This window comes from Heterocephalus glaber, unplaced genomic scaffold (assembly GCF_053883595.1).
Source record: "Heterocephalus glaber isolate CG9 unplaced genomic scaffold, H.glaber_assembly_v1.0 deba00000331, whole genome shotgun sequence".
NCBI lineage: Eukaryota > Metazoa > Chordata > Mammalia > Rodentia > Bathyergidae > Heterocephalus > Heterocephalus glaber.
In genome coordinates this window covers 49,601,906-49,628,465 of record NW_028258142.1, presented here as the reverse complement: position 1 = coordinate 49,628,465, position 26,560 = coordinate 49,601,906, and the positions used below count along the sequence as shown (strand labels likewise).

At 35.7% G+C, this 26,560-nt stretch overlaps 1 protein-coding gene across 3 annotated transcripts in view; it reads right to left on the bottom strand.

Moving 5' to 3' along the window:
* Positions 1-26,560, bottom strand: part of Dsc3 (desmocollin 3) — a 46,657-nt gene that overhangs the window by 18,731 nt on the left and 1,366 nt on the right. For 2 of the 3 annotated variants that reach the window (XM_021265126.2, XM_021265125.2), the window contains exons 2-9: positions 19,426-19,510; positions 16,805-17,004; positions 15,479-15,598; positions 11,004-11,159; positions 10,056-10,200; positions 8,136-8,302; positions 5,475-5,609; positions 4,507-4,692 (exon numbers count right to left, since the gene is read on the bottom strand). In XM_021265126.2, the coding sequence (XP_021120785.2) occupies positions 4,507-4,692; positions 5,475-5,609; positions 8,136-8,302; positions 10,056-10,200; positions 11,004-11,159; positions 15,479-15,598; positions 16,805-17,004; positions 19,426-19,510 (1,194 nt within the window). The remainder of the gene's footprint in view (positions 1-4,506; positions 4,693-5,474; positions 5,610-8,135; positions 8,303-10,055; positions 10,201-11,003; positions 11,160-15,478; positions 15,599-16,804; positions 17,005-19,425; positions 19,511-26,560) is intronic. The other variant, XM_087193852.1, reaches the window with a different exon arrangement.

Sequence of the window (26,560 nt, the reverse complement as noted above, 5' to 3'; positions counted from 1 at the left end):
GTGTAGGGTGGGGGGTGGGAGAAGTACCCATCTTAGCTATGAGAACTGCAGCACATTTTGTCTTTTTCACTCAGCTGTCTTTATTGGAAATGGCAAGAAATAACAGTAACAAGCACCAAGGGCTGTTGTAAAGATTAAATAAATCTTTTAATTCAATGGTGTCAGCGTATTTGTATACTGTTTCAGAACATGAATAGATGAAGGGAAATAAATTATTTTTATGAAACAAACATAAAATTGATAGTGAAATTCAACAGCAATGGCACAAAAGAGCAAAATGATAGACAAATCTCATTTGTGGATATGGATGTAACTCAGGCACAAATTAGAAAATACTCAACGGGAAATAACTTTAAAATATAAATCTACCACATAAAAATAGACATGTCCTTGACTAAGCAATTCCCTTCTAGGAATTTATCATGCATTTAAAGCTGCATATTGTAAAATGGTATATATATATGGTTATTCATTTTAGCATATTTTGAAATCATAAAAAGATTAGAATTTCCATTGATATGACCTAAATTTCCATTTATATGGAAATGATCAAAAATATTCAATGTTCATACCATGAATATTATTCTACATAGCTATAAAAAATGAGAGAAATAGGGCCGAGGATTTAGCTCACTGACACCGCACCTGCCTGGCAAGCATAAGGTCCTGAGTTCAATCCCCAATACCAAAAAAAAAAAAAGAGAGAGAGAGAGAAATATTTACATCTATATGTAATAACCTCACAGATAAGCTAATAAGGTCTAAACTTCCATAGATATGTACAGGTTAAAAAAAATGATAAGTCCATACCATAAACTGTGTAATGTAAACGTGAAATCTCAGAGATATGTTAAATGAAGAAAGGTATATTTGTTCAAAAAAAGAAACATGGTAAAATTACTTACACACATTTTTATATACACGAATTACTCTGGAAATGAGAAAATGATAAGATTTATTGATTCTTCGCAGAAAAACTGAGTGTTTTGAAGATCAGGATGAAAGTGGGATTATTTTTATTACATAGTTTAGGTTCGAACTTTGGTTTCTCTGAATAGGCAGCTACTTTCTCATCACTAGGACAAAATACCTGATACCCACAACTTAAAGGAGAGATTTATCTTGGCTCACATTTTCAGTTGATGGTGGCTGATGCTAAGGCAGAATGGCATGGCGGAGCGGATGGGGCAGAGGAAGAGTGCTCACATGGTGGTGGCCAGGAAGCAGAGCAGAGTAGGGAGGAGCAGGTAGAGAGAGGCAGCCTTCCAGGTCACACCCCCAGTGACCGCCTCTTCCAACCAATGGCCTAGCAGCAAGTCAGTGACAGCACCCACCCCCACATTCCAAACGTCTTCCAAAAACCCTCTGAGTTCATGAGAGTTTGGGGAGACATCCTGGATCTAAACCACAACAAGTGGCTAATTCAAACTTTAAATTAAAAATAAATAGCATATTTATTAATAAATTAAACAATAAATAACCTATTGACATTTGAAACACTCAAGTAAGCCACTGCATGCTAAGCACTTGACATGATATCTGGCACTTAGTAAATAATAAATGTTAGCCATTATGGTTTTTGTTGTTGTTTCGTGGTACTCAGGATTACACCCCAAGCTTTAAACTGAGCTACATCTCCAGCCCTCTTTTATTTTATTTTGATAAAAGATCTCACTAAGTTTCTGGGATTACAGGCATGTGCCACCACGTCCAGCCCCATTAATGTTCATGTTGATTAATATCCCGGTACGAACATGAAAGGGTAATTGAATTCTATGATAAGAGGCAGCAAATAAACACTGAGATATTGAATATGAACTCCTATTTGGGGTTAATGAGGCACAGCATGATATAATTGAAAGATTATTGACTTTGGAGCCATACAAATTAGATTTATATTCCAGGGTGGATAATATAGTAATATGCTTTACTTGGGAGAATGATGTACCTCCATCAGCTTTAGGTTGTATTATTATGATGATTATTGTTGTTGTTGTTACTGTCATTGTTACACACTAGGGATAATACTTTATCCTAAAGGAGATGTGACAATTAGGGCTGAGATTGTAGCTCAGTGACGGAGGTTTAGCCTGGCATGAACAAGGCTCAGGGTTCAATCCCTAGCACCAAAGAGAGAGAGAGGGAGAGAGAGAGAAGGTGTGATAACTAGATATACCTTATATCAAGTGCTGAGTATTATTTCCTGTGTCAGACAATCTGCCCGGTTTATGGTAACTACTTGCAAAATTTTTTAAATACTTAGAAGTATTTTCTATATGTAAGAACTAAGACGTGTGTGTGTGTGTGTTTACTGTAGTATTAGTTGAGCTCTCTACCACTGAGCTACAATTCCAATCTCAAAATTTTAAACATAAGTGAAACTACATAATGTTTAAAAATAATAAAAATAAATGCATATAGGTTTTACTGGAGAGAGAAAAAAATTTTATTTTTGTATCCTTCACATATAAAATCAGTTAAACTGAACCAGAAAGAAAGCAGGAAAGCATATAATCTAATTGTTGTCTATCTGGGGAATCCTGAGATGCTCACAAGAAATGAAATTGATGGTTATCAGTCACTTGGAATGACAAATATTCCAGGCTCTAAGCTATAATTTCTATGGACATCTAGGGGAAAAGGTGTAATATCTCTAGGATCAGAACTCCTTGAAAAAAAGAGGCATAATGAGTATGTTTACATATATTCAGTGCCTAGGCTTTTAAAAACATATATTCTTCTGAAATTATTTTTAGAAATCATTCTGTATTAGACAAAAAGCCTGTATCAAACCACAACACTACAATCAATAAATAAAACTTTCATTTCTAGTGTTATTGCCCCCTTAAGACAACTGTTGAGATTTAAAAATAAGAATAGCATTCATGATACAGTTTCTCCAGATGGGCCCTGACTCACTTTGATTGAGAGAAACTTACAGAGTACCCTGCCTAGATCCACATTATCAAACACCCAAAAAGTCAGCTTTTCAGATTCAGGGTTTTCTCAGAAGCTACAAAAGTTTTCATCCTTTAACGGCATTGTCGGCCTAGAAGTTCAGAGCAGTTAACCTCCAAGCAATGGAATGTGGGTGTCAAGAATGAAAGTTGACAGATAAATGCCCCAGGTGCCCATCTTTGAGCAGATAATGCTACATAGTTCATACTACAAGTAGCATATAGCATGTTCAGTGACAGAACACCCAATACTTCACACACGATCGGCTATTCATCCTTCTTGGTCTTACTTCCTCATTTTCACTCTGGCTTCCTAGGATCCTCTGCTCTAAATATCTACCTACACCGAAGTCCTTATGTTGGCTTGATTTTCTGGAGAATTGGAATGAAGAGTGGACCAATAAAGAGGGAAGATGATGAGTACTATTTTCTTTCCTCTAACTCTCAATAATAAAATTTCTTTTCCTTCTCCTTCTCCTCCTCCTTCCCCTCCCCCTCTCCCTGCCCCTGCTCCTCTTGCTCTTCCTTTTCCTTCTTCAGTAGCTAGTATTAATGTTCAATTCGAGCAGGTCATATTATAAAATACTGAAATAGTAGAAGTTTGACATGGAGATTCTCTATTTGACTATGTACATCTGGATAGAATGTGATAGTATTTAGAATTCTGGATAGAACATAGATAGTATTTAATCTCTGAAAACTCTCACAGAGGAAACAATTACAAATAGAGAGGCCTACGTACCAAAGATGCCACTATGTTATTATTGACAGGCAATTCTCTTTTATTCCATGAATGACCACTATACTTGCCCAATATTCTTTTTTGTTCTAGTCTGGAAATATAAAACCAAATGTCCTTCTCAAACAAATCCCATCCTTACCTCATAGCTGGAAGCCTAGGATGTAATAATGAAACCAAATGTTCAGTATAAAGAACAAAGAATAAGTATTCACTGCTGTCTGATATAATACTATTTCATCCTCAAAATTACCCTTTGAAGGGTAATTCCTTAGAAAGGTAATTCCTTAGGAACAGACACAACCAGGCACATATTCTAGAGAGAATGAGAAGACTGTGGAGTTCTCAACTATATTATCCAAGGATTAAAGGGACTGGGAATATATCCTAGAGAAGGTAGTCTCAAATGGACACAACAGAATTTCAAATAAACTGTATCCATTCCAAATAGAGAGAGTACAGGTAGAATCAGGATCAAAGACATGGAATATAAGGGGAATAACTTGTACACAGTAGAAGCAAGAGCCTCTAAGAATCCGCACTCTCCATATGAAATAAGCTGCCAATGGAGATGTAAGAATTCTTGTAAGTAAAAATGTTGCGGGGAGAAAAGAATGTTTAAGCATCGCTAGAAGAATACGAACTGGCAATAAAATTGTGGATGAGCATTAGATGAGAACAGATATGTTAAACTTAATAGGTTTTAAATTCTCTTTCAACTTGTAGAGTCCATGATCTGAAATTAGTTTATTAAATCATTAGTTCACAAAAATATATTAAGTTGCTAAGTTATTAATGATTTGTTCTTACCTTTACAACATACAAAATACCTTCATTAGTTGCTTTCTCTGTGCTAATTTTGAAGTGTCCATTTTCATTTCCCTTTAAAATGGTAAAATTGGCCCTCCAATTGGCAGTGTTTATTAAATCCTTATCTTCTATAGGAATTCGTAAGATTTCCACATTATATGCATTTTCCTCTACTGATGTTTCGTACTGAATGAAAAGGAACTCGTTAAAAATTGCCTTTATAAAGAAAACTTTTCCAAACAAAGTAAAAATGCTGCTTTCACTCCAAAAGTTATAGTCTTATAGTTTTCACATAGATGATTTTAAAGTTATGAATCACAAACTGTATCATTTCATTAAATATTATTCTTTTTTTTTTCTTTAGTACTGGGGATTGAAGCTGGGATATTCAAACTGAACCACATCTCCAGTTCCTTCTCAGTTTTTTATTTTGAGCCAAGATCTCACCAAGTTGCCCAGAGTGAACTTAAATCTTGTGATCTTTCTACCTCAGCCCTCTAGGCACAAACATGCCTGTCTCATTAATTGTTGTCTTTTAAATGAAAGAACTTCCCTACAAATGAAGGCTCTATTGTTAATAACCTTTAAAAAGACATAGATAATAGAAATAATAATATGAACCAAAAAAAGAGATTTAGCCAGACCTGATGGAGCATGACTATGATCCCAGCACTCTGGGAGGCTAAGGCAGGAGGATCACAAGTTTGAGCCCAGACTGGGCAACTTGGCAAGTTAACAAGACCTTGTCTCAAAATTAAAGAAAATAAGGCTGGGATCTAGCCCAGTGCAAGGCCCTGGGTTCAATCCCTAGTACTGCAGAAAGAAACAGAATTTTGTATAATATATAAATATAAATTTTAAATTACAATAAATGAAAATTACAGTAAATAAATTACAATAAATTCATTAATCCAGATTAAATAATGAATAAAAATAGACATGGATAGATTCTGATATTGTATACTTACAGCATTTTGTCTAAATGTGGGTGCATTGTCATTTGAATCCTTCACTGTTATAATACAAGTTGATGTACCCGCCAATCCAAAAAATTGACCATCCATGTCTTGAACTTTCATTATCAATGTATACTTATCCACAACCTGAAGACACAGTAAATATTTAATTAACCTTGAACACTTGTTTAGATTCATAAATGAAACCCCAATTTCACACTCCTCTTTTTTGTGTGTACACATTTTTATATGATTTCTCCATTTGTTTATACTCCAAGAATTTGCTTGAGAAGGACAAAGCTGAAAAGGTAGACAGAGGTTATATCACAAAGAGATGTACTAAGAAATCAGATGTATGCCTGAACAGCCAACAGGAATAAGATTATGAGAGGGAAGCATAAAAGAACACTTGAGTTTTAAAAAGAATATTCTTAAAGAGATTGAGAATAATTTTGAGTGAGCTAAGTGAAGATTCAAAGCAACCAGTTACAAAGATCCTACAATAGTCTAAGACGTGATCTATACTTGAGGCAGTAGCAAAGAGAACAAAGAGAAAAAGTGACAGAAAAATTACTTGGGAGTTAGAATGCAGCAGGACTTAATAGAGTCTATGTACAAGTTAAGAGAGAAAGAAGAGTTGAGTATGATGCTCAATTGTCCTAGATGTATTGGTAGACAGGGCTATCACCAACCACATAGGAAATATAAAATGAGAGGATTTTCTGAGGAAAGAACATTACATAAGTTGGCATGGAGGGGTGAAAACATGAGTTTTGTCTTTCATATATTAAATTTTAGGTATCTAATAGAAATATAAGGAAAGATATTTAGAGGTATGTGGGCATATGAAAAGAAATAGCGAACACTCTTAATGGACAGATCATGGCCAGAAATACCAATCTGGGAGTCAACAGTATGTGCATGGTGACTGAAATTACGGCAGGAATCAGACCTCTGGGCGAGGGTAAGAAAAGCTGAGGACATACAGAAGAACAGCATTTCAAGCATGGGAGAAAAGAAGATTAAAGAATGGATATTTAAAAAGAAAGATCAGAGAAACAAGAGGAGGACTAGAAACCTGAGAGAAAGAGGAGTTTTCCTAAGTGCCAATGATAGACAGGGATATGAGGCAACTGCTTGATTTGGCAACAAGAAGTCACCACTGACTTCCGTTCATGGTGTGGTAAGGGTAAAGTAGAGCCAGTAGTTTGTGATAACAATCATCACTGTTGCCTTTTTCTTTCATTATGCTATCCTTTTGCCACTTATTTTTGTTCATTTTCCATGCCCCATTGGCCTTTAGTCCATCCCTCTGTCTACATTTACTTGGTCTCCCTTTCACATTGTAAATCAACATTCCCAACTATTCCCATAGACTTCAAGGCTGATACCATGTGTTTTTCTTCACTTAATTTATTACTTTTTCCCCTGTGTTCATTTCTTTACTTTATGTTGTTCTCTGCCACACATTCCATGGTTGTTCCACTAGGTATTTTTTTCCAACAAGCAAATAGACCTGGATTTGTCCTCAAAAATGTAACATCCAAGTCTTGTAATATTAAATTATTTAGTTTTAATCTGTTACAAATGGGGGAAATCTCTGTTTTTACTTGACTATCATGTCTTCTCTACATTCACCAAAGATATGAAAACATTCATACTGTGCCCTTCAAACTTTCCCATTTCTTATTTTTGGTACGTGTTTTATTACATAAATACTCTGATCCTACAAAAATTAAAATAATGACAACTAATAACTGTACTACTTTTGATTCCTTTTTGTAGATTCCCACCACCTTTCCCTTTTTTCTTTGGCATAAGATTCCACTGATTCTTTTTTATATTTTTCCCACCCATGTCAACCTTTCTATTTATATTATTCTAATTGTAGGGGGGCAGTACAGCGTTCCAATAAACCTATTTTATATGTATGAAATTGATTCATCTGCCTCAGTTAGTAATGTAGATCTATGAGTTAAAGGTAGGCTGGCAAAATGGGCAGAGAAACAATAACAACAAAATATTAGAATACTCTGTGGAGTAATTTCACTTGGGTGAATCAATCAATCTTTCCAACCATTACATTTCTCCTCTCTAGATCAGGTATATAGAGTCAAAGAAGAAAATTATAAAATCCAAATAAAATTATGCATAAAGAATTTGAACACAAATTATTGATACATGACACTATGCTATTACTATCTTCCAAAGAGCGCTACAGTTTTTAAATAATTCATCAATTGTAACATAACCAATTCTTTTCTGATAAAAAGTACGTATATCTATAACTTAATAAAGACCAGGAATAATATACACTTGTGAAGTGAGCAAAACTTACTGTTCGCCATGAGAATTGAAACCTTTATTGAGCTGAAACCAATTAGCCACACCCAAGAAGTGAAATAAAATAATACTCGATTAATAATAATTTCCATAAGAAATATTTTTCCCATCCTTTCTAAACACTTTTTGAGCTGTATTTCTGGTCTTTATGGCTCCTCTGACACAAGAAAATAGAAATAATGTTTTAAAAAATGAGGAAAAATGCCTGGAATTCTTACTGTTTTATGCCTTATGTAAAATAAGAAGTTTTTGATCCATAAGATAGCAAATTACAGTACGTGGGGCCGTGGGACTCAACCTCCAAATGACATTTTACGGAGTGGAAGTTACCTCTCTGTCCAGGTAATGAGAGACTGTGGTGATTACGCCCGTGTTGGGCTGCACAGAAAAGAGCCCCGGTGACCTTGGTGTCTGCTCCAAAATGCTGTACTTCAAGCGTGTGTGCATCGTGTCTGGTTCATCTCTATCTGTGGCACAAACCACTCCCACTGTAGTTCCTATGCATTTGAAAAAAGAATTTTTAATCTCCAGAATTGCAAAGTATATTTAGACTTTAGCTATACTTTGTAAATTTCAGCAATGATGCTGGAAAAATTGTACTTCTTACTAGAGAGATGACTTCTTTCGATAGGCCTGCTGAAGTCACCCTCAAATGTATAATACAAAACATTCTCATGCTGAGGACCCAGATACACTTGTATTCTGCTCACAGTTAAAATGTTTAATAGTAAATAGCTAAAAACAATTAATTAAAGACAATGGAGAATGATTTTAATATAAATTTCCACACATTGCAATAATAAACCTAGCTTGAGGGATAAGAAATTCAGAATTCTTTTTAAAATGGACTTTTGATTAATAGCTAAGTCTAGACGGGTTGGGATATAATTGTATAGATGGTCAAGTAGGCCTTTAATAGCCTCGTCTTTACTCTCTCCTTTCTATGATGTTTTTCTCTCCGCTTCTTCTTTTTACTTTTGCTAAGTTCTGATTTGATTTATTGTGCTTCAGCAGCTTAGCATCACAGCCGTAACTGGTCAGAACCTGTGGATGTAACATTTGTCAAGTCCCGGGGGTCAATAGGGCCATCAAAGACTTTGTTCTTGATTCTTCCCTGGTAGTACAGAAGGAAACAGAATCCTCAAGGAAAAAACTCTGGGACCAATCACCCCTCTTTGAAAAAGGAAAAATGTAATAGAGTCATAGAATTCTAAATCTAAAAATAGATAGGTCATCATTGTAATTGATTCCCTTTACAGATAAGAGAATTCCAAGGGGGCTAGGGATTTAGCTCAGTGGTTCTGCCACCTGCCTCACAAACTCAAGGACCCAAGTTGAAACCCTGGTACCAAAAAAAAAAGAATTCCAAGTGACTTTCTTAAGTTCTCACAATGAATCAATAAGAGAACCTGCATAAAAAGCAGGTTACCTAACTCCAAACCAATGATTTTTCTTTTTTATACCTGTAAGTAAAGAGGTTAATATTGGTATAATCAAGTTGTCAAAGTGAAATGTAAAAAAGAGAAGCAGATATAAAAATGCAGTGAAGAGCTAAGTAACTTGTAGGAATCTTAGTAGGAAAGTTACCAAAGTTATCTTTTGTGATTGAGTCTACAGTCTTCTACTTTATTGTGGGTGCTTAGTCTTCATGTCACAAGTCTCAGAAGACACTGTGAATGCCATGCTCCCCAACCAAGTAAACTGAACTATTTTGGTTTTCCACATGTGAGTAGTGTTCAGGAGTTTCATGAGTTTCTCTGAAGTTACTGTAGGATTTATTCTAAATCACATAAGTGAAGTAGTAGTTTTGCAAGAAGAGACAATATGAAAAAGTGACTAAAAAACTGTATCCTCAGTGAGCATCATGGAACAGCTCTCTAAGTAAAACCTCATTAAAATGCCTATACTGCTTTGTAATTCTATTGTTCATTTGATCCTTCAATTTTTTTCTTGGAGGTGAGAATGATAAATCCACATAAGGAGAAAATGAAATAAACTGCATAAACAAAAGAAGGTACCAAGCTTCAGTGACTGTTTCCTGCCACCACAGTTAATTAGTATCATATTGACAATGCCTAAAATTCCTGTAACACCCCAGATGGTACATGTTGATAAGAATTGATGAAAGTAAATGTTTTCTAATAAGTAGATAGTAGGCCAGAATTATCTCAGAGGACTTGGCCACAAGTATAAACACCCCGATGTCTCAAAAAATATACATAAACATATTTAACATATAAATACCCTTACCAAGTCTACTACTTTCTGGAACTTCAAAATTAAAAATTGCTTCTGTGAAGACAGGATGGTTATCATTTTCATCCTCTACTCTGATGGGCAGTGGAAGAGGTAAATCTGCTGAATACCCATCAGCAGTGGATGCATAGGCAATCAACTGCAAAATAGGCAAAAACAACCTCTGTTAATATCCAATTACAGCAAAAGGAGGACAAGTTGCTCTACTATATGCCCACTGCTGATTAATCAAAGGCAATATAAGGTCAAATGGAATGTGTTTCTATTCAGGATGTCATGACAATGCTGAGTTGAACATTTGCTAACCAGAAGTGGAATATAACATAGGGAACATCAGTCACATTTGTTTATCCCCCATCTCTTTCCTGTTCTAGAAACAGAATCTTTCTCCAATAGAGAATCATTCACCCCGAACCACAGAGAATGTACATGGTATCATAGAATTTACTGTATCACAGTGAAGATTGTCAGTTATTCCCTATTGACTATAAACTCATGCAAAGCAGAATGCTGGCTTGCTAGCCTCTTTTTGGACTTAGTCTCCCACTTTTATTTACTCATCAGAAAATCATACATTGAAAGATGACCCCAAAAAAAGTAGAGCAGTAGAGAAATAGGTTCTTGTCAATTAAGTATGGACATATCCTGGAGTAGTAGTGAGTAGGGACAGAGAAAGTATCTCATAAGCAAAACTATTTTCTTTAAAATGTTCTGGAATTTATGTTCAACATTAAACCTCTTTGCTTCATTTTAGGCTTACCTAACAAAAGTTGAGCTAAGGAATTGAACAAGCATTCCAAATTGTCACAACTCCATTTTCTTTTGACTTTAAGATATCCTTTAAGAATAGCGTGCAAGAAGACAGGAAATAGTAGATGGAATGAGTATAAGAAGAAAGACAGTTTAATAATATAAAGTCACTTTCATCAACAAAACTCTTACATCAAAAACATCATATTCCTCACGATCCACAGGCCGAGTACAATACAGATTTCCAGTGTCTCTTTCTATGAAAAACAAATTTAAAGGTTCTTGGTCAACACCACGTCCACTTATTGAGTAGAAGACAGTATAGTTCTGGGCTGCATCAGATTGAACCTAGAAAGAAAAATATATATGTAAAGAATTAAAATTTAATTCAATGAAAATGCTGGTTTTTTAAAAATTCAGTTTTTCTTAAAATTTTAAAAAGAAAATTTCAACAGTATAGAATAATAATAACCATTATTAGAAAAAATGAAGCAAACAGAGATTCTTAAAATGCTGTGAGGAAGGTCAATTAGAGTGCAATTTTGGGACGACTAACAAGAAAAGAATGGGCCATGCGAAAGAATAGGGAAGGCTCTTCCAGGGGAAGAGGAAACAGGAAGTGCAAGGAAACTTCCTAGGAGAAACAGGAAGGACAAGGAAATCAGATGACAGTAGTGGTGGGAGTCTTCCAAGAGCCACAAGGAAACCACTATTCTTGGAGCAGAAAGAGCCAGGAAAAAAGTAAGTGATGAAGAATTAATGAGGCCTAAGGGCTAAGTCATATATGTGATTCCAGGGAAAAGCTGGAGCTAGAAAGCCACTGAGAATTTACACAGGGTAGCATCGTGTGAGGTTTTTAAACCCTTCTTAATTTAAAACTATTTAACTGATGAATGTTATCATTATGGATATCTTAAATGTAGCAATAAATGTTTTGCTTCCAAAAATCCTATTTAATTGAGTATATACAAATAAATCTGTGCATACTCAAAATGATGATCTGTATATATACTATATATATATATATGCTCTGTGTAATGATTATCACACGTTAGCACAACAGTCATCATACAGTAGACTTCTAGAAATTGTTCATTTTATAACTGAAAGTTTGCATCATTTGGTTAACATTTCTTTCCTCCACCTCTTAAGGACTGGTAACAACCATTTTATTATTTCTATGGTTAAATTCTTTTAAAATCCACATCTAAGTGATATTATACAGTACTGTATTTATCTTTCTGTGTACGACTTATTCTTATTGTAAAGTTTTCCAGCTTTTTCCATGTTGTTAAAATGACATGAATTCCATTTTATTGGTGTATGTATGTGTGTAAGAGATAGAGAAGAGAGGGAGAGAGAAGAGAGAGGGAAACTGATTTTATGCATTTATCCATTAATGGACACTTCAGTAGTTTCCATATTTTAACTATTATGAATAATATTGCAATAAAATAGGTGTACAGATGTCTCTGTGACAACTAATTTAATTTCCTTTAGATGTACAGATATTCCTCATTTAAAGACCTAACTGTGTAACAACTGTTCCAATTTAGGATGAAGGCATGCTGTTTGAATTTAGGACCCATCACTGGGTCTTATAACCCGAATTTGGACTTAAGATGCAGGAACATGACCAGCAGTGTCAACTTACGGTGGCTTCTACAGTACTGCACTATAATTTTTGCTGATTATACTGTATATTAGTGTAGTTTTATATTGTTATACACTAACGTATTACACATAAGAATTATCCAAATAAAAGCAAAGTCCTCAAGTTGGAGTTTCCTTTGTTCTAAATATTATAACATAAATAAAATTCCTCACTTAGTGACCAGTTCAATTAACAACCTAGTTGCAGAATCATAACTCTGTCATTAAATGAGGAGTGTCTGAATATCCAGTAGTCAAATTGCTGGATCATATGGTAGCTTCACCTTTAAATTTTTTAAGAACTCCATACTGTTTTTCATAATCATGCACCAATTAATATTCCCACCAACAGTATACAAGGGTTCCTTTTCTTCACACCTTTGCCAACACTTATCTCTTTTCTTTTTTAGTAGTAGCCTTCCTAATAGGTACGAGGTTAATTTCTCAATGTGGTTTCCCCTTGTGATGATTAGTGATATGACACACCTTCTTATGTACCTGTTGGTCATTTGTGTGTTTTCTTTGGAAAAATGTCTACTATTAAGTTGCCTTGACCAGTCATTCACCTGATTATTGTATTTATTTATTTATTTATTTATTTAGGCGAGTTCTTTGTTATTTTGGATATTCACCTCTTACCACACATATGATTTATAATTTTTTCCTTCATTATGTAGCTGACTTTAAAAGGAATCTGTATTTTGCATATATTTCAAAGAGGTGACTTTTATATTTTAAAAAGCTATACTTTTATGTTTTAAAAGAGCAAGACTTTGATTTATTCTTAACAAAAATTTCCCTTGGCTAAGGAAAAAAGCAGGGAAACCATTTAAAAAGAGGCTTCAAATATTGAGAGGAAAGAGAATAACTCTAAAGACTAACATGCAACCAGGCAGAGTAGTGAGAGGCATTTAGGTCCTGGATATAATTTAAAGATTCGGCCAAAAGGCTTTGTCAGAGGATGGATGTGTGGTGAAATATAGAGTCAAGGGTGATGCTATATTGGAGGGTACCAGCCTCCCACTGCTACTTAGGATCTTAGTAAAATACAGAGATACTAATATCATATAATAATCAGAAATTAGAAGCTTAACTGTGAGAACAGACGGACAGGGCAAGTGGGGCTCAACACTGATTTCATGTTCTACTATGTCCCTCATGGTCTAGATGCTAGAAGGATTCAAACAAAACCAAACACAAAATGCAAAATTTTCCAGAATCTCTTCTTTGATTTATTAGTACGTGTTTCCAATACATAATGAATATATTCATCATGGGAAGTTGGTACGTATACCTATTACATCTTAATCCTTTTTACTTCACTCCCCACCTCTTCCCCTTTCCCTCCATCCTTAGATCCCTTCCCATCTTTAAAAGGTCTTCTTCCCTATTTCCTATTATGTATCCAGGATCTCTTGAAACTAGGGTTCTGGATTTATGTACATACAGTCAAATGTATTTGCACAAGATTTGAAAGTCATAACTGAAACAGATGTCTCATTTGGACAGCTTTTCTGTTTTGCTGGCATCACAATTTAGTTGTATTTGTTCCTTTTCTCTTGTTTTAGGTTGGGTTGGGTTTGGGGAGCAGCAAATGTTCTAATGGTTACTCACCAACTTTGTAGGTGTTGAGAGATAGGGACTGGGTCAGTTTTTTGCTGGCACCACTTGGAACAATTGAGAGGCTGATGTAGAGTCACATGAGGAGGCACAGCCTCTTGACTGTGGTGTTTTCCTGACTATGGTAGTGGCACTTTGGTTTGGCATCAATGTTTACTATGGAGAAAGCACTATGTCCCTTGGTCATGGGTTCTGTGGTGCTGCTAGCTTGCAATTTGTTCCTTAAAAGTTCAAACTAAAGTTTGTTTCTTCAGCCCTTCCAAGAATTCTGTAAACTATTTTATATGCTGTAATAGTCTATGTCTGTTAGCTACATAGAACTATTCTATGTATGACCAAAACCTTAAGAAACATTCAAATGTCCAAATAGCAAGAAGTACAGAAGAGGAGAAAAACACAGCATTCAAGTTCTGTAAGTCTGAAATGTCTGTTAAACTTTCATGTGCAAACACCAATTAAGAAGTGTGAGTTAGAATTACGATGTCTCAGATATCCAGTGGGAAAATGTACTTAGACCAATCAGGCAGGACATGATTGATGAAGCGGACATACAAATGAGCAAGAAACAAGGTTCAAGAACTGAGCCCTGGACTTCTCCAAAGTTAGAGACTGAGGGAGGAAAGACCAGGAAAACATATGTGGCTAGTGAAGAAAGTGGAAAACTGAGCAAATGGCTTCCTAGAAGCCAAGTAAGGAAGGTATTCAAGGAAGAGAGAAAGGTCAAATATACCAAATGTGCATGAGTCAAGGCAACGAGTACTGACAGGTAGTAACTGATTTAGCAACTGCAATGGAAAAAATTATGTGTGAGCAGTGCAAACTTGATGATCAGAAGTCGTTTCTTAATATACCTCTTTAGTGTTTAAAGTACAATATTTATGAAGAAATAGCAAGGTCCTAGTAGTACTGGACAGAATACGAAACAAGAAGCCCAAAGATTTCATCATCAATATTAAACAGTATCCACTATGATAAAAATTTAAGAGGAAGAAAGCAAAAACAAGGGAAGTTTCCCTCATAACACTCCTCACTAAGTTCTGTCATCATTTGCCCATTCCTACTTCCTTCACTGAGCTCAAAAACCATATGAGAGCAAGGCCTGGGTCTAAATTTATTCCCATCTTCAGTGCTCACAGCAATGTCTACCACAGAATAAGGTAGGTGCTCAACAACTGGGCAAAATGAGAGAATAATAATAATAATCATTCAATGGCTGGAGAGCCTAATCTTCTATCATTAGTATCTTAGTAATTTTCTTTTTCCCATTTTACTCTTTTATTGCACATCATGACCATCTTCAATCACATTTGTTTTTCAAATACTTAAAAAGTTACTAAACCTGAAAAAAGACTCTTAGAATTAAAGCATTCCAATCAGAATGAATGTAAACCTACTTGTTGAAGAAGCAAAGGGAAAGGGCCCAAGGAATTCTCTTGCATCGAACAAGGAATAGGTGCCCATCTCCTCTTGGATCTCCTGAGAACAGTTTCTTTAATGTTTCTTTTCTTCAATATCTGGATTCAGAGAAAGAAAAAAATAAACAAAATATCATAGTCTACTTTGTTGTAAAACAATGAGCAGCTTATAAACCTAACATCCCAATAGCAGCTCAGTCTTAGGAACTTCCCATGCTGAAATTAAAACCGGTTAATAAAGTTTTTTTTGCATTAGACAGGTAAGAAAGGACTTTAAACATCTCATAAGCCATAAGATTTTCTTTTATATACCTTCTTAACACTGTCATGTTTTCAGGTTAGGAAAACCATCACTGTGCTCTTAGCTCTTCTTGTTCTGCTCTAGATAGAGATAGCGAACACATTCCCTCTGAAACAATCTCCGCAGGACACGTACCTCTTCTCTCTGCTAATCCTTCCACTCTCAGGTGAACCAGAGGAAGGAAATGCATATCCTTTATGGCCTTATCTGCCTGCACTGTGCAATATGGTAGCCACTGGCCACCACTAGCCATGTGATTATTTGTGTTAACTATAATTAAATGAAATGAAAAGTTCTACCTTTCAGTTGTACTAACCAAAAGCCAAGTATTCAGCACACATTAGTATTGGACCACCATACGAAACAGTGCAGATTACTGAACATTTCTGTCATTACAAGAAGTTCTGTCAGATTTTTTAGTGATGGCCATTTTGTTTCATGTTGTAACAAGGAAGAAATTTGACTTTGTGACACTTGATTAATAAATATCTTTATTAAATGCTTAATAAAATGCTAAGCAGTCATTTTACATTAGCTTTATCACTTAATGTAGATTAGGTATAATCCAATCTAAACCATTCATCATTTTGTGACTATTTTCATAACGGAATCCCTCATGATCAATAGTTCATACTGATGGAAAAACCCTAAACATTGAAGAACAGCTACCAAATGACTCTGGCATACAAAAGCCATTAGCTAGAATTTAGGGATGGAAGAAACCTTCACAGAGGAGATGTCATTTGAATTTTAAAAAGTAAAACTGAAGCCGGTATTTAACTAGAGTTTAGAAAGAGAGGAAGGAAGAAAAGGAGAGAGAAGAAGAGAAAGAAGGGAAGAGAAAGAAAGGAGAGAAAAGAAGGGAGAGGGGGGGAGAATGAGGCAAAGGGGAGAAAGGGAAGGGACGGGGTCCATTCACAAGGATCCTTGGATCCTCTGCAATCGTTAGGAAGAGCATTTTAGTGGAAAGAAATGCCTGAGCATATTCAGTGCACTCTGAATACCTTCTTCTGGTGTTCCAGGACCACAGTTAGCTCTTTCTGTGTCTGTGTCTCCGTATCAGAAAGCTGTATGGTGAATGTTCTTCTCTCATGAGACAGCACAACAGCTCTGGCTGTGTACACTGACCCGTCCCGTAGAACGCGGAAATCGGGATCACGTGACCGGATGAGGTCTGCAGACCTGAAGCACTCTTTCCAGTTAACTGCAAGTAGGAATTTCCCGGTTGTTAGGCAGAAACACATACAGAAAGGGAAAGAGTTAAAATGATATAAACAATCTTCTTCAAAACTGTGAAGTGAAATAATATAAACCAATAACTTTGCATTGACCCAATATCTTAACCACTCCTTTCACATTATTTTTAAAGGATAATTTCCTTTCAGTAAAACAATAATTATCGACTGTATATTTCTATAGGAGAAGGTGTTTTACACCTTAACAGGCTTCTAGCAGGCTTATGAAAGTGACCTTCCCATTACAGTGGTGTGGGCATTGAAATCATGACAAAGTTGAGTACACGCCCCCACATACACCTGAATAAACACAGAGAAGTTTTCCTTAACAATACTCTGAGTCTTTTGGGAGCTGTCCGTCTTCATCCAGAAGTTATGCACAGGGACACAAAGAACAGTGAAGGGAATGAATTAGGCAAGTGGTGAAGAAAAATTGACCTTTGAATTCTTCCCACTGGTACTTTGCTGTACAATTTCTCCCTATAGACAAGACACTAAGTGTGTTCCTAGCCTTTCAGGGCCCCGCTGAAACCCTACATGAGGTCTTTCCTCTCTTGGACTTTTGCTCTCTCGTAAAAGATCCTTGTTTTAAAGCCTCAAAATATGACATTTTCTAGCAAGGCGCAGCCTGTCTGAATCTAATGCCTGGAATAAGCAACGTAAACACAGTGACCATGGGGGAGCTGCCAACAAACTCATGGCCAAGCCAGCCTTTTGTGGGAACTCTCAAAAGAAGTCTGACAGCCCAGAGCTTAGAAAGGAAAGCATGAGTCCATGCCAGCACGGCCCAGGGAGCATGGTGTGGGCTGGGCACCCTCCGTGAGGCTGACCTGCTTCATCTTCCTGGGACCAGTGGCTAGGATGGCTTCCCACCCTGGAAAAGAGATCAGAAGCTGAGCAACTCAGTGCCAGCTGGAGGAGGGACTCCACCCCAAGGCAGGGAAGGAAAACTTTTAAGTACACTGGATTTTGTGAATAACTTAAAAATAATGGCCTTGGGAAATCAGGGTGAATCCCTGGGTTGAGCTGGTGCTGGGAGTCACACACTTTGCCTGGGCGCACAGCCGGCCTGCCTGTCTCCTATGGGAAAGAGATGCTTCCAGGAGGTGTTCACGTCTCATCTTTCCACAGCCAACAGGTCACTTCCGTAGACATCCAGAGGCCGATTGGGAAAGTAAAGAAAGACGGGGAGAAACTGGCTGAATTCTCGTGACCAGACAAGCTTATTAGAGAGGTGGAGTGGACAAGGAGCTGAGAGGAAAGATGTGAAAACTAAATGGAAAATAGGAGCAGGAACTGCTGGGGAATCAGAGAGGTGAGGCTTCTGGAGAGAGGTTCACCAGAAAAGATCTTTTAGGTTTCTCTGCTTGTCTCTTAATACAATCCCATCCTTACCAATGCCCTTGTAATACCCAAACTGCTCTTTATGAAACTCTTTTCATGAGAAAATAAAGTAACAAGATATATGTTTCCACCCTATTCTTCACCTATGTGCTTTTTCAGAAAACACACTCATAATCCTCAAGTAATCATCTGCCAAAGGATTCATATGGTACACACGGATGTTACTATCACCTTAATCCAAATCTGTTACATGTGGAAATATTTAGCCAAAGGAGGTGTACATTTTTAGAGATGATGACATATGCCTTTATCTGCATATTGGATTGTGCGAATACCAATTTCTGTTTTAACTCCTGGAGAAGCACATCTGACCTCTCTTTACATCCCTTCATTTTATCCCTCTCCACAGGAGTTAAAGCATCTTTGTTTAATAAAAGTAGCCAAGGCACTTTGAAAAGAATGGGACACTTTGTTGAAAAAGTAAATTTGATATCTTTGGAATAAATCATACTTCATAGAAAAAAACTATGATAATTTCTTCCAATATTCCTGCACCTACACAGAAAGCCCACTGGGCAGAGCTTTCCAGCTGTTGAAAAGTCTAGGTTTCCTCAGCTTCTCCACATTCAGTGTGCTGATTAAGTTTAGTCTTTGAATGAAATGGCTCGTCTTGTTGTGGTCCTCAATGTAGCTATACCATTGATAAAAATACTGCTGATTCTCTCCTTTCCTTATCTATATTTCCCTAATGTTTAGAACCCTAGAGGAGTAAGAGTGGTACATGTTATATGTATTCATTCAATTTTCAAACTGTTCAATCACAGATGACTACAAAAACATCAAGTGTTAGAACATTTGCACTAGAATCAACTACAAAATTCAACAGAATTATAAAGAGCAAAAAATACACATTTAAAATAATCTTGCATTGTTTCTACTTATAAGCAGATTCAAGCCAACTCTAGAAGGCAAAGATCATATATAATACAAGGTAAACTAAATTTATTCTAAACTAAATGTAGAAGGAGTATTATGAAATTTCTCACCTCTGCCAATCAGTTTGTCTGCCTCTAGTTTAGAAGGTACATTTAACATCACATTTTTACAGGCTTCACCAGTAAAACTGAAGAACTAGAATTTAAAAAAAATCATATTTATGCAATAGAAAACAAAGAACAAAAACCACATGATCATCTCAATAGATGCAGACAAGTAATTGACAAATTCTAATACCCATTTATAATTAAGTCCAGATTTGGAAGGAAGAAATAAAACTATCTCTATTCACAGATGACATACTCTTTTTTGTAGAAAGTCCTAAGGAATCCATTAAAAGAACAACTCAAACAAATCACCCCAGGAAAGCTGCAAGAAATAAGACAAACATACCAAAAAGAAATTATTGCATCCCTGTACATTATCAATAAAAAAACTAAAAATAAAAATAAGTAAACAATCCCATCTGCAGTAGTATCGAGAAGAATAAAAAATTCTGAATAAATTTAGTCAAAGACATAACAAGATCATACACTAAAAACAATAAGACTCTGCTGGATAAAACTTAAAAAGAACCAAATAAATGGAGAGATATGCAATCTTCACAGATCAGAAGACATATTCCCTAAACTCATCTACAGATTCAATACAATTCCTATCAAAATTCCCACTGCCAATTTTGAAGAATTAACAATCATTATGGAAATAAAAGGGCCCAAATAAACTTGAGAATGAACATAGAAAAGTTATGTTTCTCAATTTCAAAACATACTACAAAAAGCTACCACACAGGGTGATACTGGCATAAAGATAAATATATCATTTAAATAGAATAAAATTAAAATCATAGAAATGAGCTTTTACTTCTTTAACTTCAGGAAGCTAAGTTAGGTTCCAAAATGTTCAGCTGGTGATAGGACAAGTAAATAACCTAATGTACAAAAGTTATAAACTCCTAAATCACACCCTAAACAAAAATTAACTCAAAATAGATTACCAATCTAAACATTAGGACTAAAACTATTTAAAGGAAAACTTATGAGTAAATCTTCATGGTGCTGGACTAGTCAATGGTTTCTTAAATATAATGCCTCAAAACACAAAGTGATAAAATTTGATAATTAGGACTTAAGATTTAATTTTTTTCCTCTTCAAACTACATGTAAAGAAACTGAAAATATAACTCACAGAGTGGGAGAAAATATTTCCAAATCATAAAACAATGACCTATATCCATAACATATAAAGATATCTTAAAACTCAATAACAAAAAATAGGAAACGAATTTGAATAGACATTATCCAAAGATAGGCGAGTGGCCATTAAGCAGATGAAGAGATGCCCAACATCATTAGGCGTTAGGCAAATACAAATCTAAACCACAGTGAGGTACCTGCTAGGATGGCTAACAAGACAGAAAAGAAGTTGTTGAGAAGAATGTGAAAAAACTGGAGGCCTCATATATTGTTGATGGAAATGTAAAGTGGTACAGTCACTTGAGAAATAGTTCAGTTTCTTTCCTGGGATAAACTTGATGTGGACATGACTTTTGTTTATTTGTTTTGTAATACTGGGGATTGAAACTAGGGCTTTGGCACTTTACCTTTTAAAAACAGAATCTGTCTAAATTACCCAGATTAATCTTGAATTTGTGATCCTCCTGCCCCAGCCTCCCAGAGTGCGAAGGTTACAGGTGTGTATTACCATGTCCAGCTGACATGATAGTTTTTTAAAAAATATACTATTGGTTTGGTTTGCTCCTATTTCCTTAGTATTTCATATACATGATTCCCATGGGTGAAATTAAATTATTATTTTTAAAATTTATACAACCTCCATAAAATGAATTCAGAAGAGTTCTACTCTTCTTGTTCTTCAAAACAATCTATATAAGATAGAGATTATCTGTTCCATGTAATTAGGGAATAACTCATTTACTATAGGTCTGATGAATGTGAAGGATTGTGTATGTGGAGATATTTGGCTTTTAATTCAATCTCTTTAATGGCTATAAATCTATTTAGATTTTGAATACTTCCTCCAGTGAAATTTTCCTGTTTTCAAATTAACTGTAATAACCTATTAATATCATTTTAATATGTGTGTTCTACAAAACTGTACCTCCTTTTTATTCTAATATTGTTTTATCTGTGCCTTCTCTATTTTCACTTGCTCAATCCTAGCGGGCTTTGCTCATCTTGTCAAAGAGGAGCTTTTGGTTCGCTTGGTTACCTCTATTGCTTGTTTCTTTTTTTAAAATGTCCTTTGAAAAATCTACTGTAGATGCAAAACAGTACATATAGCATATGTGTTTTAATTAATAATAAAATCAGCACTACAGTGCTCACTTTCAGGGTAAAACAAACTGGAACATTACTACTATTTGAAGTCCCTGTATATTAAAGTCTCACTTTCTATTCCTATTTCCTTCTTTCTCTCAAATCCCAAAACCCAGATGACCACTAATGGCTGATTTTTGTCTTATGCATTTATTTCTCTGCCTCTGCTTAAATTTATCCCATGTATCTGTTCCCCTAAACAAGGTACAGTTTTATTTTACCAAATTTTATCTTTTAAATCTATGCAGTTATATGCAACTTGCATGCAACTTGCCTTCTTCACTCAAAATTATATTTGTGAAATTTTTCACAAAGAATGTGCAGAAATTATGTATTCATTTGTTGCTGTATAGTACATTTTTGGAGATAATATACAGTAAGTTGATTAATATAATTTGAGTTATGTTATGCTTCTTGAAACAAAAGGATACTTAGAATTATAAATTATAAATTGGATATCATTTTTGTGTAGGTTATATATATTACTGAAAATAAAGTGAAAAATATAAAGGCACCATTATATTAACAAAATGAACTAATGTCTTTAAAGGCATCTTAAAAACCACTTCTTTACAGAAGACCACCAAATAAAAATGCAACATACAGGAAAGTTGATTTTCAAAAGATTTTTCAAATTGAGTTGTAAGAGAATCCCTTTTTATCCCTGCATGGTAGCACATGGCTATAATTCCAGCTACTCAGGAGGCTGAGGCAGAAGGATCACAAGTTTGAGGCCATCTTGAACAACATATTGAGAACCTGTCTCAAAATAAATTTTTTTAAAGGAAATAGCATGCTCTAGGGCTTGGGTTCAATCCCCAGCCCTGAAGAGAGAGAGAGAGAGAGAGAGAGAGAGAGAGAGAGACAGAGAGAGAGAGAGAGAGAGAGAGAGATTCCTTTTAAAGAAGGACCCGAATTAATAAAACCTAAATAATATCTGATTTGTAAAACCTAAAGTTACAAGTAACTTTAAGTTAAATTGGTTTTAAAAACTGATAACAAAGAATTTCCTGCTGAAGCCTGGGAAAAATGAATTGTTTTCTTTTATTTTTCAGTACTACACACATTTTTTTAATAGTGTTCTGGCAATATTAGAGAAATCATTGAGTCCTGATAGAAAGATCTAATGCCAAAAGGAGAATGAAAATGATCTGCAATTGTCTCATTTTTCTGTTGCTCAATTTGATGAACTAAGTCCACAAAGAAGACATTCTAAATGACATCTTCCTTCATATAGAAGAAAAAAAAGCTAAAGAATGGAGTGGGTGGGACTCAACCTTAGAGTGTTTGTCTAGCATGCACAAGGTCCTGAGTCTAGTCCCCGGCACTGCAAAGGAGGAAAAACATGGACACGCATAAAGTGCCTGAAATATAAAGGGTATGCTCTTGACTAGGAACAAAGATATGGAGTTTTAAACTTCTCTTCTCTCATGGACATTTACCTTTTACAAAATGGAAACACTACCTTTCAAATTCTTAGCACTTCAAAGATAGTAAGATTTGCCTCTCTACGTTCTCAGTACCAGATGAACATGATAATTTTTTCTATCCAAGCTCATTGTACACTCAAAAAACAATAGCCTTCTTGCACACAAATAACAGACTCACTGAGAGAGAAATTAGGGAAACAGTGCCTTTTACAAGAGCATCCAAAAAATGAAATATCTAAGAGTCAATCTAACAAAGGAAGCAAAAGACCTCTACAATGAAAACTACAGCATTCTGAGAAAAGAGATCGAATAGAATATAAGAAAATGGAAAAACATCCCTTGCTCCTGAGTAGGAAGAATCAATATAGTGAAAATGGCCATACTTCCAAAACTGCCATATAGATTCAATGCAATGCCGATTGAAATTCCAACAATATATTTCACAGAACTAGAGAAAACAATCCAAAAATTCATTTGGAACCAGAAGAGACCTAGAAGAGTGAAAGTAATTTTAGGCAACAGATACATGGCAGGAGGTATCACAATCCCCAACTTGAAACTATACTGCAAAGCTACTGTGATAAAAACAGCATGGAACTGGCAAAGAAACAGACCTGAGGATCAGTGGACTAGATTAAAAGATCCAGAAACAACTTCAGACATACTCAGCCACTACATCTTTGACAAAGGAGCTAACCACCCTCATTGGAGGAAAGATAGCCTATTTAATAAAAAAAAATCAGACCCCCCCCAACTTTAAAGACCCAATTCAAAAATGGACATCTGAAATGACCAGCTATTTCTCAGACAAAGAAGTAAAAACAGCAAATAAAGAAATGAAAAACTTTTCAACATCACTGGTCATTCAAGAGATGCAGATGAAAAGAACACTGAGATTGCACCTCACCCCAGAAAGAATGGCTGCTATCAAGAAATCAACTAACAACAAATGCTGGCGGGGTTGTGGGGAGAAAGCAACCCTTCTCCATTGTTGGTGGGAGTGTAGACTGGTGCAACTACTGTGGAAATCAGTATGGAGATACCTCAAAGAACTAAGACTAGAGGTCCCATTTGACCCAGCTATTACCCGCTGGGTAACTTCCCCAAAGAATTAAAAGAATCATACCACAGTGATATATGTGCACCCATGTTTATAGTGGCACAGTTTGTAATACCAAAAGCTTGGAAACAGCCCAGGCGCCCATCAACTGGAAACTGGATAAAGATGTAGTTTTTTAATAAAAAGGAGTACTACTCAGCCATAAAGAATGAGAAACTAGACACATTTATAGCTAAATGGATGCATATTGAGGCCATACTCTTAAGTGAAATAAATAGGACACACATGTGTAAATACCGAATAGTTTCTCTGCTGTGAGAAACTGAAAGTGTAAATAAGGATTAAAAGGATTAAAATGAATAATTGATCATTTGAAATAGGAAGAAAAGGTCCAAAGGGATAGGGGAAGTGGGAGAGGAAGGGGAAAAGAAGGAAGGGAATGGAAAAAACAAAGTCTTTGTAAATAGGGAAGGGTGGAGGGCATGAAGGAAGTACAGGGAATGGGGAAAAAATAAGAACAAAGATACATCATGTACAGGTACAAGTACCCAATGATAAATGTAAATGTACTGTATTCCTAAAATGTACCAATAAAAGAATTTAAGAGAAAAAAAAACAGATGAGAATGCTGGTTAACTGGATAGCATGAGTAAGTACACGTCACCACAGATGGCATATATGGATTACAACAGGAAGGAAAATGTGTATGAGCTTACATTCCTTGCTTTTCAGAGGTTGCTTCTGAATCTAGCTACATCTCAGTATGAACATCAACAATCTTCTTCTTAAAAGGTAACAATGCCTCAATGTAAATATATACTAAAACTGACTTTCTTGAGGTGCTGGCTTTATAATCAACTACTTCTCAGTTCCTTCCTTTGTCTTAATCTTTGTTTCACTAATATAAAAGTTAATATAAATGGTTATATTCTCTTCTATTTTTTTTAAAAAAACCAAGAGCATGTCAAATGTTACCAAGAACAATAACAAAAAGAAACTCTGTCAGGTAAAGGAGTCACATTATTGTCATTAACTAATGTTATAAATGCTGAAAAGCTGATGTGCGCCCTTGTCAGCCGTAGTTAGAGATAGAGTTTACATACTCCAAGGGGCAATGGTACAGACTGGAGGAGGGGAGATCTGCCAAACATTGCTGTTTTAGCTCCTTTAGAAGAAACGCATTTTTAGGAACACAATAGACTGTGTCCAAGAACTTATCATTTATAACACACAATAGATAACAATTCCCAAGGTGGACTTGATAAGGAGAACAATGTTAAACATATATTTATGTTTACAAATGAGGATCTCATTTGTAACATGCAGAAGCAAACTGATTAATGCAAATTACTTTTTACCATCCCCTAGTAATGTTTATATCCAAGGGGAAAAAAGAAAAACTCTGACAGATACTTAAAACCTTTCAACAATCGTAAAACGGTCTGATGTATTTCTTTTCTAGTTTCTTTCCTTTGTGTGTTTAGTAGAAAACGTAGTCAGTGGCAGTTTAGAGGGTAGGTGAGGAAAAGGAAAGAAGTAGGAAAAGTGGGAATTGGGGAGATTCCTCAACCTCCTGTCAGCTCAGTGAAAAGCTAAGGTGTTAAGTCACAGATTCGCATTAAAGCCTTGCTTTGAAAACCTGTCTCCTTGGGAGAAGCAGTTACTTTTGAAGAGATTCATTACTCTGTACAAAATAAAAAGTGTTTCCACCATGCTGTGTCATTAATACACTGAAAAGCTGACAGCTGTCTGAGTCAGAAAGACAGACAGACATGAGAGGATCAATAGAGATCTTACTTTACCCACCCAGCACTTTTCAAAGTGTTTGTAAACTGGGGATTACGGATGAAAGAAATCACAGTTCTTTGTACATTCCCAGTATTCTACTCCCCAAGATCATATTCAATCTAAATGCCATGAAATTCATTTTTAAAAAATAATAGGCCAGAGTTGCTATGTTCTCGGTTTAGATGAACACAGCCCTTCTTTCCTTGACCTATGGCAAATCGCCCAGAACCTGGCGGGACCCTCCGTGTCTTCGGTCTGCCCTCCCCTCCAGCAAATTCGAGAAATCCGGGAACTTGGCCCCAGAAATGAAAATGCCTTTTTTCCCATCCCCTAATCCTTTCTCGAGAAAAACACCAAAAACACCAAATTCATGCTTTTAAATAGAAAGGCTGGAAATGTTTTCAGACATACCACAGAACACGTTTTAAAGAGTCATTTCATTAACTCAGATATTTTGTTGGAACAATCACAAGCGACACCCATGCGTGTATTGGCACAATTTCTTGTCTATAAATATATTTTAGATCACAGTTGCCAACCCAATATTCATAAGCGCCGATTTCAAGAC